This window comes from Battus philenor, unplaced genomic scaffold (genome assembly GCF_028537555.1).
Source record: "Battus philenor isolate CCGP_79_NKW_IND1 unplaced genomic scaffold, ilBatPhil1.0.hap1 SCAF_19, whole genome shotgun sequence".
NCBI classification, from domain to species: domain Eukaryota; kingdom Metazoa; phylum Arthropoda; class Insecta; order Lepidoptera; family Papilionidae; genus Battus; species Battus philenor.
The window spans coordinates 11,658,100-11,673,133 of NW_027181681.1; the positions used below are offsets into that span (position 1 = coordinate 11,658,100).

At 33.1% G+C, this 15,034-nt stretch overlaps 1 protein-coding gene across 1 annotated transcript; it reads right to left on the reverse strand.

The window, feature by feature from the left end:
- Positions 1–3,899: 3,899 nt before the first annotated feature.
- Positions 3,900–12,757, reverse strand: LOC137921431 (uncharacterized). The gene is made up of 3 exons (XM_068764192.1): positions 12,708–12,757; positions 11,467–12,217; positions 3,900–6,218 (listed from the first exon to the last, which is right to left on the reverse strand). The coding sequence occupies exons 1-3, from the start codon at positions 12,714–12,716 to the stop codon at positions 3,973–3,975; spliced, it is 3,006 nt and encodes a 1,001-aa protein (XP_068620293.1). The 5' UTR covers positions 12,717–12,757; the 3' UTR covers positions 3,900–3,972.
- Positions 12,758–15,034: the final 2,277 nt, after the last annotated feature.

A 15,034-nucleotide genomic window follows, 5' to 3' on the forward strand; every position in this document is an offset into this window, starting at 1 on the left:
GATTTTCGATAAAGCACCTTAAAAACTTTTTTTTGTTTGGTTTTTTATATTGGCACATCCACATACATCTTCAAGTATATTATAAAAATAAATAAATTAGACAATATTAATACAGTTTAACAATAGCTTAATTATTTTGACAATTAACATTAAATTTAACTATTTATATATACATAGCTATAAATAAATTGTTTGTATTTCAATTTGTAGTTATATGTTATATATTTTTAATTTAAACTCCTCGGGGTCTATATTCAGTATATCGGATATAATATAGACTAATATTCGCCATCCGTAATAAATATTAACTTTTTTATTTGCTGATTTCCGCGGGCAATATTCCTCGTGCATATTTTGTATGCATTTGGCCAATGTACCTTCTTGGGCTGTTCTATTAATAATAGCAAGTGAATTCTCTTGTAGATAGGATGTTGCAAGGTATAAAAATATTCGGGATGTTATTGCTGTATTGTGTAATATTTTTTCGAATAAGCAGATGAGTTTGAATTATGCATATTAGAAATATAGAAAACTCAAATCTGGTTAGACGTTTAAGAGTTCATTTGTCATTGTTTTAGTAATATATTCTCCTGTTTATCTTTTCTTATTGTATTATGTATTATTATATAGATATAATAATACAAGTAAATAATGTACATATACCGATGTACATGAACATTATTTTTTACTTTATTATGATGTTTTATTATATGAGTTGAATCGGCAAGTAATGTCGCTTTCTTAAGTTAAATTCACACGACTACATTTTTGACAAGTATTTATTTCTAATCAATAATATATTCATATTCTTTATCAACAACCTTTTGCCATCTAGTATACAAATTTTCAATGCCGGAGCGGTAAAAATGAATCTATTTATACTTTCTGGTCCTCCAAATATATTGTTGCACATCGACATTTCAATTGTCAGATGCCTTCTCATACTTTCTCCAGTTAATCTTTTCTTCATGTTGCTATGAGCTTCAAGAGATTTCTGCCACTGAAATAGACATTTCTGTCACGTGTTTTAGTATCTGTGGCATCAACTATTTTATTCAAAATAACTTTAAGCGTTTTGACATAATTCGATCATTTCTCTCCAATGCGTATATTTTCTGCAATGATAATCATATCTGTTATTAGAGGTAGCAAAAATAATATACCATTAGAAGTACAGATCATGCAATTGAAATGCGAAATGATGATTCAGCGTATACTTAAAAGTAGGCTAAGTTTATTTAAGTGAGCCCAAAGTACAATTTAATAAATGAGACGTATTATTCCACGAAAGGATTGCTCAGAACACAAAAGCTCTTGAATAAAGCTAGTATCTCGTCATTGCGAATTTGTTATACCTGTTGCAGGTATTTATTTAAATTACATAATTATCGTTATAAATTCAGATATAGGACCTTCTTTGCTTAACATAGGCTTCCTCGATATATTCCAATTTCGAAAGAACCAATGGCAGCATCAAGCGTGTTGTGACCACCTTAAGGTTTTTGTCTTCCTTGGATGATCTACGGTTCGCTTATATATCTATAGTGATTACTCCAGCACCATTAGCCTTTCGTTTTGTACGCTATGCTCCTTGCCCACTACCACTCCAACTCGTCAATTCGTTGAGCTAAGTTATTTACTTTCGTTTGTTTAATTATCTCTTCATCAAATTATAATATTTGTGTAAGATATCGAGTGTTGGTCAATTTTCTGAACTTTGTCCATTACAAAAATTTCATTCCTACAAATTTTTTTTTAGTTATTTTTTTCAGCGGATGGACGCCCAAAAGCCTTCCGCAAAGATCGCCATGATGACCGGTTTTGCCTTACCTGCATCTAGCAACTTGCCATAAAATTAACTATGTAGTCGATCCACCCAGTGAGGACTAACCTCGCCTAACCTCGCCACCGAATTTATGTAATTTTCATTTATATTAGCTCAATGATATACGTGTCTATAGGTACGGTTGATTGTTGCTAAGTACAGTAGTTAGAATAACTAACTGAGTCGCAGTTAATAATGTCTTCATTCAGATAAGAACGAATATAATAAATCGTCAAAAAATATTGACTAAAGTTCTCATCCACTCTACTCAAGATCTATTACTTTATGAGATCTTCCGGGGGTTATTGTTTATTCAATGAAATCCTTTTTACACTTTCTAAATGGTAAAGAGACACCGATAGATCCTTAAGAAGAATATAAACTTGAAAGGTTAGGTTAGGAAGAGTTTAACAAACCAATTTTTAACAAAACACAGCATAACCTTTGGGCTAAGGAAATTAAGAATTGTTTTAACGCATAGTCAAGGTTGTTGGATGCCAGCAGTGAAAGACGAAGAAGAGTCAAGGTGATCATTGGCGGAGTTCTAAACATTATAGTGGCCGTCTATAAGCATGAGGGGTGTTCGTTAGTACAGGCCCCTCGTCTTGTAATAGCTAATTCGATGTAAAGAAAAACACTTGCCAGATGGTTAAACTTATATAACATCACAGAACAAGAAATCTCAAGATCTACAAGTATTTCCTTTGTTGAACAGCGGTTGAATCACACGTCCGCTCGGTAGCGCGGCGCGTCAGAGAGAGGGCGAGATGTACCGAGTGTAAAAAGGGGCATGCCGAAAACAGATGCGTTCACAGATAATAAATTTGGGTGCGTTCTAATGAACGCCACAAGCATATATGATGATGATGAAATAGAGCTTTGACCTAGACCTCACTGCAAAGTGTGGTTCTCTCCCAAAAATTCTACGAGGTGATATAACATAATCACCACGCTAGGCAGGCAGGTTGGCAATTGCAGTATGGTATTATCGTACGCGTGAATCTCTTCTGACCATCCATTAGAAACTTGTTCTTAAGCAGTTGCAGTCCTGTGTAATTAAAGCACAAAATGTGAATTATATAAGGTTGTGTTCTAAGGATAGAACCTGCGAGCTAAGCTCGCGAAACTTAGATCTAGTCCTTACCGTCTAAGTAATCAGTTGATTTTGAAATATAACAGAAAGAATTTGCAAACAATGTGGTCGAATTTTCTATCAAAATTATTGAGCATGTACAAATTATTAATTTTTATTTACCTAAATTTAAATTGTAATAACAATAATGAAATCAATTAAAAAATAATTTATAGAATTGTTAATAATACATAAGAAAATTTTCGAAACTATAAACTTAAAAATATCGACAGTTAAAAAAGTACAGTACTAAAATTTTATAAGATTCTTAAAATTTCGTGAGGGCAATAAAATAAACATTTTCTGTTTGCGGTTACATATGTGAGGCAATAAGTTATATTGCATCATCGGTGATAAGCGTGTAGAGATATGGTCCTTTTAGTTACAATTGATATTTTATTAATAAATATAAAAATTTAAAAATTATTTTCAAAAAATAATTTTCTGAATAAATATAAAAATTGACTACAAAATTATGAACTTTATCAACAAATGTATATTGATAGTGTGCTAGACATACATCAGTTATAATTCTGGGCTAAAAACAATTAACAAAGATCATATGTTTATATATACACACACACGTATATTTATACAAATGTACACATATATATATATATATATATATATATATATATATATATATATATATATATAATTGATCTCTTCATAAAACATGTTTGTTATATTATACATTCGGTTGAAAAAATATCTCAGCTATTTACCACTAGATGGCGTTGATGTTTAAACATCCCGCTAATGTAAATGTTAATTTTTCAATTGTCACGATTTGAAATTGCGCCACTTGTGATAATTTTTAAAATAATAAAACAAGAAAAAAAATGACTCATAAATACGATTTTTACAATAATTTATTTAAAATATATAGTACAAAGCTAGCATTTAATGATTATTTTCATTTACAAATTTTCTATGCTTCAAAATAATGTACAATTTCTATTATTAACTATTAAGTCCTTATTTAAGTTTATTCACTTCAAGATGTTGTTAATATTTAATAATGGTATCCAGATGTTTTGTCGAAGCTGGGCGGTCTTCTTGGTCCACCGAATTCTTCAAACGCTTGAAACGTTTGACTAGTTGATGGTAACCTTTGTTGGTCCTCTCTATATTTTACTTCCGTAGATTGAGCATTAAATAAGTTTTCATTCGTTGAACCGGGAGTCCGATTTAAATGTTGGAGTCCGAATTGCGTTGTGCTTCCAGCATTAAACTTTTGCTGTTCTTGTGTAGGCTGTGGTTTTCGAAAGTCTTTTATATTATCTTCAGCTGATGTTCTAGACCCTTGACAACAAGGCTTTATTCTACTGGAGAATTCGAACGGATTTTTTAAATCCATGTTTGGTGTTTCGGAAGGATTATTTGAATCTTTATTGCCAGATTGTTCCCCAATCGTCTGTTCGTTGAAAGAAGGCCTGGTTTGTTTAATGTTTCCATTAGATTCTTGTTTAAACAAATTAGATGTTCCAAATTGTGTCGATAACCCTACAGATGTTAGTTCTTGAGTATTAGAATTAAGTAATGAATCGATTTGCTTATTTGTTTCTGTTGGTCTATTTGTCATTGAAGGTATCTTTTGACCAAACTGTGTAAATCTATCTATAGGTTTAGACTCGCGGTCATTAGTTTCAGGGGGATTGGAAAGAGATTCTTCAGGTTTATTATATTCGTATATTTCTCCTTCGTAATTTTCACTCGATATTTGGGGAGCCATATTATTGTTTCCTGATCCATCAAGATTAGAAGTACTATCAATTAATTCTTGATTACCTACCTGAGTGTCAGTTTGTCCATTAATAACTTTATGTGAGTTTACAAAAGAGCCAGTATTCGAAATAGATGTAGATGGAAAAGGTGAAACTGATGCTTGTGTTAAACCTGTGTATTGTGGGAATTTATTAAAAACTTGCATCGTTGGACTTGTAGGTGAAGGTACAATATGACTCAACACGGGAGGTTGTGGATATTTTGTTGAACCCGTAAATCTATTACTTTGGAAACCAAATGACGCCACTTGAGTTGCACCGGAATATTGATTTTGTGATGCGGTGAACGTATTAGAAGCAGTAGGTGCTACTGTAGGTGGTTGAGGATACTTAGTTGATAAAGCATTTGGAAAACTACTAGTAAAACTATTTTCTGATGTATATGTTGGTTGAGTTGGTCTACTGGTAATGAAAGGTTTCGATGGCTGATTATAATAATAAGACTGATCGGGGCTTTGATATTGTGAGGCATCATTAAAATCTGTTTTTGGTGGGTCTCTAAAACTTTGCTGAGTTGTAACTGCATTCAAGTGAGAGTTCACGTTGTTATTAGAATTAAAACTTGCTCCGATACCTTGAGGTCTAACGTATGATTGGAAATTGGATGTTGTGAATGAATAAGAGGGTACTGTTGGATTTTGAGATATCTGACTTTGTGGTCTATTTGTGTCGTTGTCTTCGAAAGGTGTTGTTAACTCTGCACTTGGTTGTACAGTTGAATGTATTTTGTTAAAATTATTTTGAACTCCGATCTGATCATCTGGATTATTATTGATACTTTGGATAGTTGGAAACACATTTGGAAATTGATTGAAATTTTGTGTGGGTACCACATTGTATGAGTTTTGGTTATAATTGTTAAATTGATTACCGGGGAACGTCTGAGGTCGAGATTGTGAGGCAGACAAATGTGGTTTACTGTTACTTAAGACATGTGATCCAAAGGTAGAACTTTCTGAGTTAGTTTGTGTACTTCCAGAATCAGGAAAGGCAGATGGCCTTATGTTGGTATTATAAACATTAGTATTGGGTGAATAAGTTGGTCTGTTACCAAAACCATTATTTGATTGTTGGTGCGTTTGTTGTCCAAAATTTATTGGCCTCGAATAGTCATCTTCCGAAGACGATTCATCGTCTGTATCTACGGTTTCTTTCTTATTGAATTTGGATGGTTCTTTTGGTGATGTTTGTTGATCTAATATGGATGCAGCGGTAGGTCTTAGCTGATGTACATTGGGTGGTGACCCAAAAATATTACCAGTTTCTTTTGGAATATTGTAAGTTGGTGATACAAATTGTCCCTGAATGTTTATACCTTCAAGCTTTTGTGTATTTTGATTAACGAATGTTTCACTTATGTCTGCATCTGTTACGTGGTTCTGTCCAAATGCAGGCACTCTATTATAATTTCCATTTGCATTGTCACTGTTTGAGTAATCGCCTTCGGCATTGTATTTTGCCGCGTCGTACGAGCCTGTAAATAGAAAATGAAAGTTGTTACACATTTGTCGACTGGCTGCACTGAAGATCAGATGACATCACACGTATCAAAAGATACAAAAGACCTAAACTTGTGTATACGTGAAATCATAAACCAAAGAATTTCTAGCATAATATAATTAATACTGAAATTTTTTTTGAAAATAAAAATAAATTATGAATTTATATTAAAAACTTTGCTTTTATAATAGTTTTAATAAATGCCATGCTTGGCAGATTTGGCAATCGCAGTGTGGTATTATGGTACGCAGGGGACGCTGCTGTCTATCCTATGGAAATTTGTTTGTGAGCAGTAGTAATCTTATATAATTAATATACAAATTGTGAATTACATAAGAATCGAATCCGCGACCTACGACGGCAAGTTAGTCTTCTACTGCTAGGCTTAATACAGTAGACTACCAAAGGTTTATTATCACTAAAAGAAAAACTTTTCATTGTAATATGTTTTTCGATAGGTTTTAAATAAATTACAAGATAATTTAAATATACGGTTATGTATTTTATTACACATTTTTAGGCCGCCAGATGGCTCTGGATGCACGCCTTTAAAAATCTATAAGGTAAGCCTTTTTTCAATCTTATGTTCTACGAGTAAAACGATATATATGATGTTGGTATATACATACTGAATAATAATTTAATAAATGATAATATTTATGTTTCAATAATAATAAAATAATAAATATGCTCAAAACAACGTTCAAAATTGACTCCGAAAATTTAGAATCGACACAACGACCTGCAATGAGCACTACATATTACACTCAAAAACAGCAAAAACAATTTTATCGTATTGGTCATATTACCTTGACATTTCGTACTAGTAAACATAACGTATCGTGAAGAATAAAAAAAAAGTATTCAGATTGAACAGAAAAGGTTCAGGATACGAACTGTGAATACGAAAATAAATGTAAAAAGATACGAAGCGATAAATTATAATTATTGGAATGAATGTCACAGTGTTAATTTTTAAAAGGTTCTCTCTTATCTGATTGAAATCTGTCAAAGCCTGTTTTGGGCTCTTCACAGAACAACACAAGATTAGAACGACTTTAATTTATTTTAAGCTAAAGTATATCACTATGAGAAACAAAGTAAAAAAATTCAATGCTTGTTTCTATCTATCGTCGTCTCTGTTTCAATCCATAGATGCCCACTGCAAGGTACAGGCTTCCCCCAAAGATATCTATGGAGGATATACCACAATAATCACGCTTGGCAGGCGGGATGACGATCCCAGTGTGGTATTATACTCTGGAATGTTTGTATAAAGTAGCAATCCTTTATAATTAAAGCACAAAGTGTAAATTCTAGAAATCGAACCGGAGACCTACGATCACAAGTATGAGTCCTCTATCGCTGGACAACCACTACTTATTTTAATTAAGCATACATATTTGTATACACATATTGTTATACTATCTAAAATGCATAAAACGAACGCAACTGATATGACCAAGGTGGAAGGCTGTTGGCGAAATATATGTGGCAGTTGGCAGGTCAAGTGAGCAATCCAAATATCCGCTGGGAATGGAAGAGAGTCGAGTGCGAAAAGGAACTGGAAGACAGGGTGAGAAGTGACACCGTCGCCCCCCTGATGGGACACAGAGAACGCTGTCATATCTTCTTAAGATATTATCACAGGATTGTAAAGGAGGTGATTAATAAAAATAATAATGTAAATATTGAATTTAAAAAAAAATGGTATAGGAACATATTGTAAACTACTGCGGCATCAAAGAACGTGGCGAAGAAAGAGATGCGACTGGTGTAAAGGAATGAAGGAAAGAAAGAGAATGTAGTTTGAAAGAAGATAATATGATATTGTACAGGATAAGTAAAGAGAATGTAAAAAAAGAATGATGAAAAAATAAATTGTAAAATATTTCCCTGTCTCAACATTAAGATATTCGGCACGAGGAGCCCTCAAAGAGGGTGTCAAGAGGGACCTTTAGAATCTGTATTCGACACCACGGATCAACAAACGCAGTGCAGGATGTCCACCTACGAAGTAGACAGACTACCTTGTTAAAGTCGAACGAAGCTTGTTGCAGACCGCTTCCAAGCGGTCACTTTAGGAATGTACGGAAGAGGCTTATGTTCAGCAGTGAAATAAATACAAAACGCATTCATTGCTGCAGAATTATTATTTTGTTTTTGCTAGTCGCTAACTTGTGAAATGCTAAAACCCACGCTTTAAAACAGAAAGACAGCTTAATGTTTTAATAATTTACGATACATAATACGATATTGCATTCCCGGATGTAATATTACAAGCCGATAATGCAAGCATGTTGTTCTGACACTATCGACATATGTTAACAATTAAAAAAAAAAATCATTCAGAAATATTTACTAGACCATTGATTATTTATCTTTATTTTTTCTTCTTTGTATTTTAATTCTTTACGAGGCCAAGTTAGATGTTGTTATTTATTACTGTATTTATAACTACGTATGTATACTGTATGTATGTTTATGTATGTAAGAGTAACGACACAGTCTACACGATTCGCATTAAAACCTTTTTGATGAATTTAAACAGAAAAGAATTTAAAAAAGAACACGTCAAATGTCATTGCAAAATATGGAGAAACAAAAAGCTATCGACACACAATTTTAACGAACTAACTATAATAGCTAAATCACGTAAGATTCATTAAATATGTTTGTATATATGTATCCTGAAGATGCCCCGTGGAGGGGTGAAACACGTGTTGAGTAATTTGGCGGTGGCGGTTGTGTGATTCGCATTGTTTGCCGCATACGCATTTATCAGCGGGCTGGCGGGCTGTGCATTTCATTGCACGACTGCCATTGCATGTGCGGAAGTGGCTAAATATTGGTCCTTTTCTTACCATACTATGGTTGTCTGGAAGAAATTGTCTAGTGTGATAAGACCGCCCATTGTACTTTTATCTCTACTATTATGCAACTATGTGTATATTTTCTAGTATATTCAAATAAAGAATATTAAATTAAATATCATACAACTGTGCTATAAAACTTTTGCTTTTGTTTTTTATATTATGAAAGGTAGCGTTTAACATAAGTACTTTCCGGTCAAACATTTACGATTTTTTGTCAATTAATATATAGTTTATTCCTTCCAATAATCATCGGTTTAATAAATAATAAATAAAGTTTAACGAATTATTGAAATACGGATAAATGCATATCGAAATGAATTATTGTTTACTATCTGTCCCTTTCGACTTACTGCTAGCAGTTATTGACCTATCACAATGGAAAAAAATGTAATATACTTTAGAGTGATCACTTTATACGTATAATACACTGTACCTACAGTATCCACAGATTCCTGTGGACAGGGCGTAGATGGAGATAGGCTTAAAACTCTTCATTTCAACCGAAGGACGCCCAATATAAAGTACAGAAGACAGAAGAATTGTGGCAAGAATGAAAAGAACGAAAGTTCATACGATGTATGAAAGACGAAAATGAAACTAAAAAAATATGTGAAATATTTAAATAATGTTGAATAGTCCCTGTCTCACACAAGATAGGGAGTACGAGAGACTCCCAATAGCGGGGGCCATAAAAAAAATTAGGAACAGGCTTCCCTCAAAAATCGCTACGATGACAGGTCCTGCGTTGCCGCAACCAGCGACCACTTGCGACCATAATTATCTTCGGTCCACATAGTGATTGCTTACCAACGCCGTGTTTACCGTCACGTGGTCACTCTACAACCTTTCAGCTGCACGATTGACATGCCGCGTCCAATGCCACTACAAATGAGCAATTCTTCAAGCTAGGGTGATCAATTATTTCTAGCAGCCACAAAGTTTCCATGGGCAGATAACAAATAATAATTAGTAGCAATATGCATTATTGTTTATTGCTGATATCGTAACTTTTGGGTAAGGTGTACCAAACGTTTGTTAATAGCATTTTCACAATCATTTCACATATAGCAATAGATATTTAGTATATATAACGTATTGTTTAAAAGTTTTGCAATCTAACTTCAGTCTAATTAGACAACAAAGTTCATATTAAATTTATGTATTCTTGTGCGTAATAAAATATGTAGAGAAGCGCTTCTGCATTATTATAATTAATATGTATCATATGTATTATTATTATGTTATATATTTGTAATATAGCTCTTATTTATATTATATATTATTTATTTAAAACTCCTTTCAACAACACTTTTGCAACGTTGATGACTCTATCACATATTAAAAAAAAGCGCCTCAAATAGTAAAATTCACTAAGAAAACTGAGCTAAGTTATTACTCATTTTTTTGAAAATACAACAAAAAAATCGGATCAGCATTTGTCAGTTTAAAATATAAAATAGCGCTGTTCACTCAATAATTTAAATTGCAAGTTATATATACCGACACATAGAAAAAAGGCTTTCATATAAAAAAAATAAACGTTGATATAAAGCTCTATGAGAACTGAAGACGATAGACCAGCAAGCGCAGCGTTGGGAGACCATTTAAAAAGAGGATATACGATCAAGGTAGCCAGAAGATGCTAGATGCAGTCCAGGTGACAACCGAACCTATTGGAAATCTATCTAGAAGGCCTTTGTCCAGTTGTGGATATCCTAATGCTGAAATGGTTATGATGTAGAAGCTTCCAATAGTTCCCGAACCTAGTTATCTTATTACTGAGTAATTGTAAAGAACATCGATATATCTCTCTAATTTCGGTTCTTAGAACATGCCGGTGTACCGGCTCATATATATAAGACATTTTTTTTATATTCTTTACTCTGTTAAACTATGCTGTTGAGATTCATGACTTTCTCTGCTATGAGAATGAGCTATTACTTCAGTATTTTGTTACACAAAATATCCAAAATTTTATTCCTATTATTTATTAAGATAACTATTGTCAATGATAAAAAGCAACTAAACTTTCCACGAATTTACAGTATGGGTGCTGGCTTCACAGCATGGTAAATAAACTTCTTTCAATATATTCGCATTCACTTTCATTAACTAGACTTCTCTCTTTTACTTATCAAATTTTAAATGATTCAACTACTATAAAAGTTCCATCCAGATATGACCTGATGTTCTGTGTTGATAAATCAAAGTCCTTCTGCCTAACATACCTAAAAGTTTCTACCTAAAGGTTTCTATCTTCACCGCAATCAAGTTCACTATGAATTTAATCCTAGTTATATCTTTGACTAGTTTGTTAACGAAAAACGTAATGGTCAAAATTCTTACCATCATCAATCAAACCAGCTGCAGCTTCCCTCGCGTTCTGTTCTAAGGATCTTAAGATCTCCTCCGGGATGGGTGGTGGGGTAGGCAAATGATCACCACTGGGTTGATAACCACCGTCGCCAGCAGTATAAGTTACTTTGTAAAGTTTTCCATCATCACCCGTGTACGAATAACCACCAGAAGCTTGTATTCCATTGACTGAAACTCCATTCTCTTCTGCCGTTATCCCGTTGTCTGTTTCATATGAATAACTGTATGACTGCGGTCCAACATTACTCTCGTATCGAACTATATTCGAAACTCTATCGAATTCAACCTGAGGACGTTGCAATTGTTTATTGAAATTCTGAACTCCCTGTTGAATATCCAAAAACGTTTGTGATTCGACTTGATCATCTTTATCTTGGAAATTTTGGAATACAGGTCTCTGAGAATATTGGTTCGTCTTGAACGCCGCTCCGCCTACTTTTGAATGTGTTGAACCGTATGATATCCTTGGACCTCCTAATCCAGTTTCACCGGAACCTGAAGCTCTTGTTCCCGGAGCTGCAGCATCAACCACAACGCCTTCGTATTCATTATCAAAAGCTCCTTTAGGGAAAACAGTTTGTTCAGTATGAAAAGCATCTCTTGGAAGTGGAGTTTGTATATCATCTGAGCTACCTCCAGCTGTTTTAGCGGATGCTGGTGGTAAATATGTGCGATCTAGCTTTGCAGCACCGCATACCGCTATTAAAGCGGTTAAATACACCTGGAAGATATGAAATAAAGTTTAGAAGATACTAAATAAATAACTTGTTAACTTCTCTTCTATCTTTTGTGGAGGCTTTTGCCTATCTAAAAGAACTTGAGCAGAAAATTTCTTAATAAATATAATATTTACATAAAAGTGGTTGTTTTATAAAAAAAATCGTCTTAAACTTTGATCGGAATCCGGAACTTTTTACTCGAGTTGAGTTCAACGAAATCGTAAAAGCGTGGTAGTTGAGAGTAAACATAAACTGAATACAAATGAATGAAGAAATAAATTAAACGACTTTAGTAGTGAAATTTTTAAAGAATAACGTATAATATTCCTGAATGATTATTTTTTGTATTGATGCCAGGATGTAAGAGAAAAAGAAACTTTTCAAAGCTGTCCTATTATAACACTGCGAAAGCTGGATTCTATTACACAATTCCATCCGCGGAGCACTATACCCATTTATCACTAGTTCCGGTTCAAAGATGTATAGGATTACCAAATTCATTGTATCCGCGATGATCAGTTGTGTGTGGTTCCACAAAGAGAGGTCAACTCGCACTGTGCTTTTGTGGTTCGACTTTTGCTTTTATATACCAACTCGTAAACTCATCTAAAAAAACGTGCTCGGTTTTTTCACCAACTTAACATTGCGGTCGTTGAACTTGTATTCACGGGATTATAATCTATCTGTCACTGAGTTAAGTGAAGGTTTATATGTATGTTACAGGTTTGTGGGTGCAAGAGTAATTTTGTCGAGATGTACGCATGGTTACCAAGTTCAAGTGGCAACTAAAATGCGATTTATAAAAGTTTTAATTGGTAAAGAATCAGTTACTGTAATCAGCGTAGATCATTAAGACCGTGCGATTTACTTTTGTGTGTATTAATTACTTTGAGATTTCGTGATCGAACACTTCGGATTCCTGTTACAGCGGCTTAATTTGTTTCACGTACAAATGAGGGTTTGTTACTTATCTATATATTTGCTACATATTGTGTTCAATAAGGCTTGCATTTGTAAAACTAATATACATGGTGATTGATCATAGATATAAAAACTTTAAAGCCTGTAATCAAATCAATAGTTTCACACATAATGTACGCTATTATGATAAAGAAAAATGTCTTCAAAATTCGGATAATTGCTTATTAAAATTGAATATTTTCCATCTGTCCTTTTAAACTTTTTGCTGTCAAATGAGTTGTACATTCACCCCTTTACAGTCTTAACACGTATACCCATTCACCCTGTAATAGTTTCAGCACATAAACTGCAAGATAGACCTCCCCTTTAAAAAGTTATAGGGGATATATCATAATCGCTACGCTTGGCAGGGGGATTAGCGATTGCAGTGTGGTATTATGGTATGCAGAGAACGCTGCGGCCCATAATACAGAAAATTATTTGTAAGCAGTGGCAATTTTGTAGAATTATTTCAAAAAGTGTGAATTATATAAGATTGTATTTCGAAAATCGAATCCGCGACCTATGCTATCACAATCAACCCATATACCGTGTAAATGAAAGTATTAGTACATTTCAATATTTTATCATTCTTATATCCCTTATGTTCTTAAATATATTATATTCACGTTGTTCATACATATCCCAGAGTCATACAAGTAATAAACAATAAGGAAGTTATAACTGTTTTATTTACAATCAAATATACAAAATTACATAGAAATAAAAATTAATAATAAAAACACTAGATTATTTTCAATAACAAGCAACCACAACATTCGTTACGTTTAAAAAGTATAATTGAAAAAACGACGATAAAAATGAAGTGTATAAATTATTTTCATTTAATTTTTACATATATATATTTTATATGGGCCACGTTTGGAGAGACCTCTCGTCCTATCTACCATTTGAAAATTAAAAATTAATATTAAAAAAATTTAAAATTTTTAAAAAATAAAAATTTAAAATTTTTATTTTTCATTTTCCTTCCGTCTTTCACAATATTTACATTTCCATAGCTTACATAACATCTTTCTGTCATTTCCTTTCTTCCCTCATCTTCGATATCAGATCAGTTTGCACCACAGTTAAATTTTGGTATTACAATATTGATCCTTATTTAATTATTTACTTATATTTATTACAAATCCTTTTATTTTTACTTTTAAAATTTTTATCTAACACTACTTTTATTTTATTTTTGTTTTTAAAATTATTTTCCTGGCCTTAGGGTTTTGGCCGACCATAGTACCGCTCTTGAGACTTGGTTTTATTTATTGCACACAGCACTACCTTTCTTCAATAACTTAACACTATGCCGTCCGGCGACACTACAGTAGTGTCGTGCTCAAAAACTTAAAAACTTAAAAAGATACTGAATACCAAAGAGAATGGAAATAAGCAAATCTATAAAACAAACTAATTTTGTATTTATTTACGTATGTATATCTTCGAAATTTCATAAAAATAAGGGAACAGGGTTGAGAACGCATGAGAACTGGCGATGAGTTGATTAAAACTTTACAATTCATAATATCCCGATAATGTCAAAAACGGTCGGCGACAAGCCAAGTAATCCGAATTAGCGCTGCCGGCGCCAAGCGAATAAATTTTTACGAAACGTGCGAAAGAAGGATGGGAGCAGTTGGTCGTCGCAAATAACGGCTAAAAATATTATGAATAAATAGTTTAAAAAATGACGAATTATAATCATATTGCGTTTATTATTATCACTAAATATTCATCTCCATACGATACTTCCATTAAATATAGTAACTTTAGCACCGCAAAAAATATTTGTATATAAAATATTTAGATTCACAGTACAAACTTTTACATACTTCTACTGTTTCCAT

Excerpts from the sequence above, each read along its gene's own strand:
- LOC137921431 (XM_068764192.1), bottom strand. Across the intron at positions 6,219-11,466 it reads AGCTGGTTTGATTGATGATG|GCTCGTACGACGCGGCAAAA; the intron begins GTAAGAATTTTG and ends TTCTATTTACAG.